The sequence below is a fragment of the Penaeus monodon genome, chromosome 23 (genome assembly GCF_015228065.2).
Source record: "Penaeus monodon isolate SGIC_2016 chromosome 23, NSTDA_Pmon_1, whole genome shotgun sequence".
Taxonomy (NCBI): domain Eukaryota; kingdom Metazoa; phylum Arthropoda; class Malacostraca; order Decapoda; family Penaeidae; genus Penaeus; species Penaeus monodon.
In genome coordinates this window covers 1,334,587-1,337,624 of record NC_051408.1, presented here as the reverse complement: position 1 = coordinate 1,337,624, position 3,038 = coordinate 1,334,587, and the positions used below count along the sequence as shown (strand labels likewise).

General features: G+C 41.8%; 1 protein-coding gene across 1 annotated transcript in view; it reads left to right on the top strand.

Moving 5' to 3' along the window:
• Window positions 1–3,038, top strand: part of LOC119587706 (FACT complex subunit spt16-like) — a gene marked incomplete in the record, with an annotated part of 82,314 nt that overhangs the window by 363 nt on the left and 78,913 nt on the right. The window contains 5 exon segments of the mRNA XM_037936389.1: window positions 1,205–1,393; window positions 1,674–1,754; window positions 1,943–2,095; window positions 2,252–2,401; window positions 2,718–2,866. Of these exon segments, the coding sequence (XP_037792317.1) occupies window positions 1,205–1,393; window positions 1,674–1,754; window positions 1,943–2,095; window positions 2,252–2,401; window positions 2,718–2,866 (722 nt within the window).

The window sequence follows — 3,038 nt, the reverse complement described above, 5'->3', positions numbered from 1 at the left end:
GGCTGAGGCCCGGTCGGCGAAGTGGCGTCGCGGGCCGTCGGGCCGAGCGGCGCCCGACGGGGCTGTCGGCCTCCCCGCCAGCGCCGCCTCGTGGGGCTCACGAGGGTCTGCCCCGAGGGAATCCTGGGGCCTGCCTGTGGGCCCCCAGGGACTGCAGGGGGCGACCGGCAGCCGGCCAGCATTGCCGGGAAGGCCGGGCCGAGGCCTGAGGGCGGCCCAGGGAGGACGTCCCCTTGCGGGGCTGAGGGCAAGGTGGTTTTGTCTCCCCCCCCTCTAAACAGCCCCCCCCAGCTATGCTTTGCGCCTGTCTGTTTACCCTCGTCTCCTGTCGTTGCCGTCGCCTCGAGACCACTGGAGCCTTTCGTCCCAGCCTCTGGCCAAAGACCTTGAATGTTGTGTGGCAACAGGTCTGAGAGAATGACAATTTGTTTACCCAAAGTTATTTCTTCAGGTGTTATTTCGCGCGCGTTTCCGTTGTTGTTTTGCATTAGGGACCAGAATCTGAACGGAGTGTTCACATTTTCAGTTTGTACTTGTGAGAGGAATAACAATTATGCAATGTTGGTTGAACTGGTGTGAGCTGGACCTCTCGCACGAAGGCAGCTGGGAAAGAGTTTTGTGAAGCTTGTGATGCTTGGGAAAGGATTTGCTGGCGAAGCTTTTTCCTCCTCCATCTCCTGCTTTCTCCCCCCCCCCCGTAAGGTTAAGGGAATTTAGATCGTGCAGTAGGTGAACGGGTTGGGTCGTGGCAGGTCGTGTGAAATTGGGAAAAAGGAAATAATTAATATTGGCTGGTTTTTCTTTTTTCTGCTTTTTTTTCTCCTTTTCTTTTTCCTTTTTTTGTTTTTTCCTCTTTTTCTTTGTCAGATGTGTTAAGGCCTACAAATCTCTTTTATTTATTTTTTTGCAGAGTATCATATTTTTTTTATACATGAATTTGCAGTGCTATGAGATCTAGAGGGAATGTTACTATTCTTACCAAATAAGGTTGCATTCAATTTCCAGGTAACATAGCTTGAGTTGATAATTTTTTCTTCAGAAAAGTAATGTGTGTAAGTCACATACAGAGAACTTGAAATCCATTTATCAGTCTTCCACCTAAGCAGAAATTAAGCCAGATTGCTGTGAATTTATTTTTTATACATGTACATCAAGGAACATGCTTTTAGCATCCACTGTAATGCCAGTGATTTTGTAATTGCAGAAAGCAGAAAACAACAAGGAAGATGGCTTTGGAAAGGCTGATTCCCTGGTGTCAACAGTTGGGGCAGACCAAGAAGTTATTTATTCCAAGTCGACAGCAACTCAGACATGGCTTTTCGGATACGAGCTCACCGACACCATCATGGTCTGTTGTGAAAAGGCCGTTTACTTCCTTGCAAGCAAAAAGAAGGTATGACTTTGTTTTGACTGTAGTAAATCCTTGAATAGTGGCAAAGTTGATGAAGAAAAGATTCATTGGGTAAAATTGAGACCATTCCTATTTGGAGAAACAAAAGTAGCTTTCCTATATTAGTATTTGGGGCAATCTAGATAAGGAGTGGCATGCTTTCGAAACAATTTTGATGTTTTTCTGCAGGAAATCCACTGATTTAAATGATTCAGAGCATTGTTCCCCATGGACCCTATGGTTGTATATGATAAGAGGATGATATACCTTTTTAATTTTACAGATCCAAATCCTGGAATGTTTAGAAAAGCACAAAGATGAAAACAGCAATGTTCCTCCAGTCAAGCTGCTCATCAGGGATAAGGTATGTCACAAGTCATTTATAGTCCCAAGATTTTTAAACATTTCCACGTCTGAAAATGAAGACAAACTCTCGGGTGAAGAAAGAGAGGACTATTGAGTAATGCCATATACTTTCTTTGTATGAATATTTCTTTGCAAATTCAAATATATGCCTTTGGCTTTGATAGTAACTCTTTTTTTTCTTTTTAGAGTGATAAAGACAAGGCCAACATATCCAAGTTGGTGGATGCCATTAAAGGAAGCAAGGGAGGCTCAAAGATTGGTGTGTATGCGAAAGATAAATTCTCTTCGGAGCTCATTGATGCTTGGAGAAAAGCAGTGAAGGAAGCTAACTTCGAACAGGTATCTTAAGACATGCTTTCAAGAACTCTGTGGTGATAGTAGTTGTATATTAGTTTCACATCAGGTATTTTTAGCCTTGGTGTGAACTTTTCTGTTATGTATGAAATATATCTTACTGATCTTGATAGCAAAGCTAACAATGGATTTATACCTCAGGTTGATATGAGTGCGACCATGGCCCTAGTAATGTCTGCAAAGGAGGAGTCTGAGATTGCTATTATCAAGAAGGCTAGCAATGCAACTGTTGATGTTTTCTCCAAGTACCTCAAGGAACAGATTATGGACATCATTGACAGAGACAAGAAGGTTCAGTGAAAATGCAGCAGTTCTTTGTATGATGAAATTTACTTAAATTTGAATTGAGATTTAACATGTTTGGAATATAGTTTTGGTTGAGATTCTTAGCCAATGGTGACAGTTGATGACAGAATCCATGTTCTTGGAGCATGGATATGCATCTTTGAGAGTGACTAGAAATCAAAAACCTGTTCTGCTTGTTATTTTCACTTTTTTGTACAAAAAAAAAAGTGCAAATAGTTTTCACATTTTTTATTGCTAAAATCATGCTTGTTTATGTGAAATAGAAGAATTCACACCCACTCATTTTATCTCATACATGTAGGTAAAGCATGCAAAACTTGCCGAGGGAGTGGAGCAAGCCATGACTGACAAGAAGTATGTGGGTAGCTATGACACACAGCAGATAGAGCCTTGTTACCCTCCCATTATTCAGTCTGGAGGGAACTATGCCCTGAAATTCAGTGTTTCAAGGTAATATTTAAAGAACTTTTCATTTCATATTAAGGATAGGCCTAACTTTGTTCACTGAGGTTAGGTTGGTTAGATTCATTACAGGTGAGTATTGATGCAGAAGTTTGTAGTTTGTCTTCTATTTCATTCTAGAACTGTGACTGGAATGACATTTGGCTTATATTTATTTGGA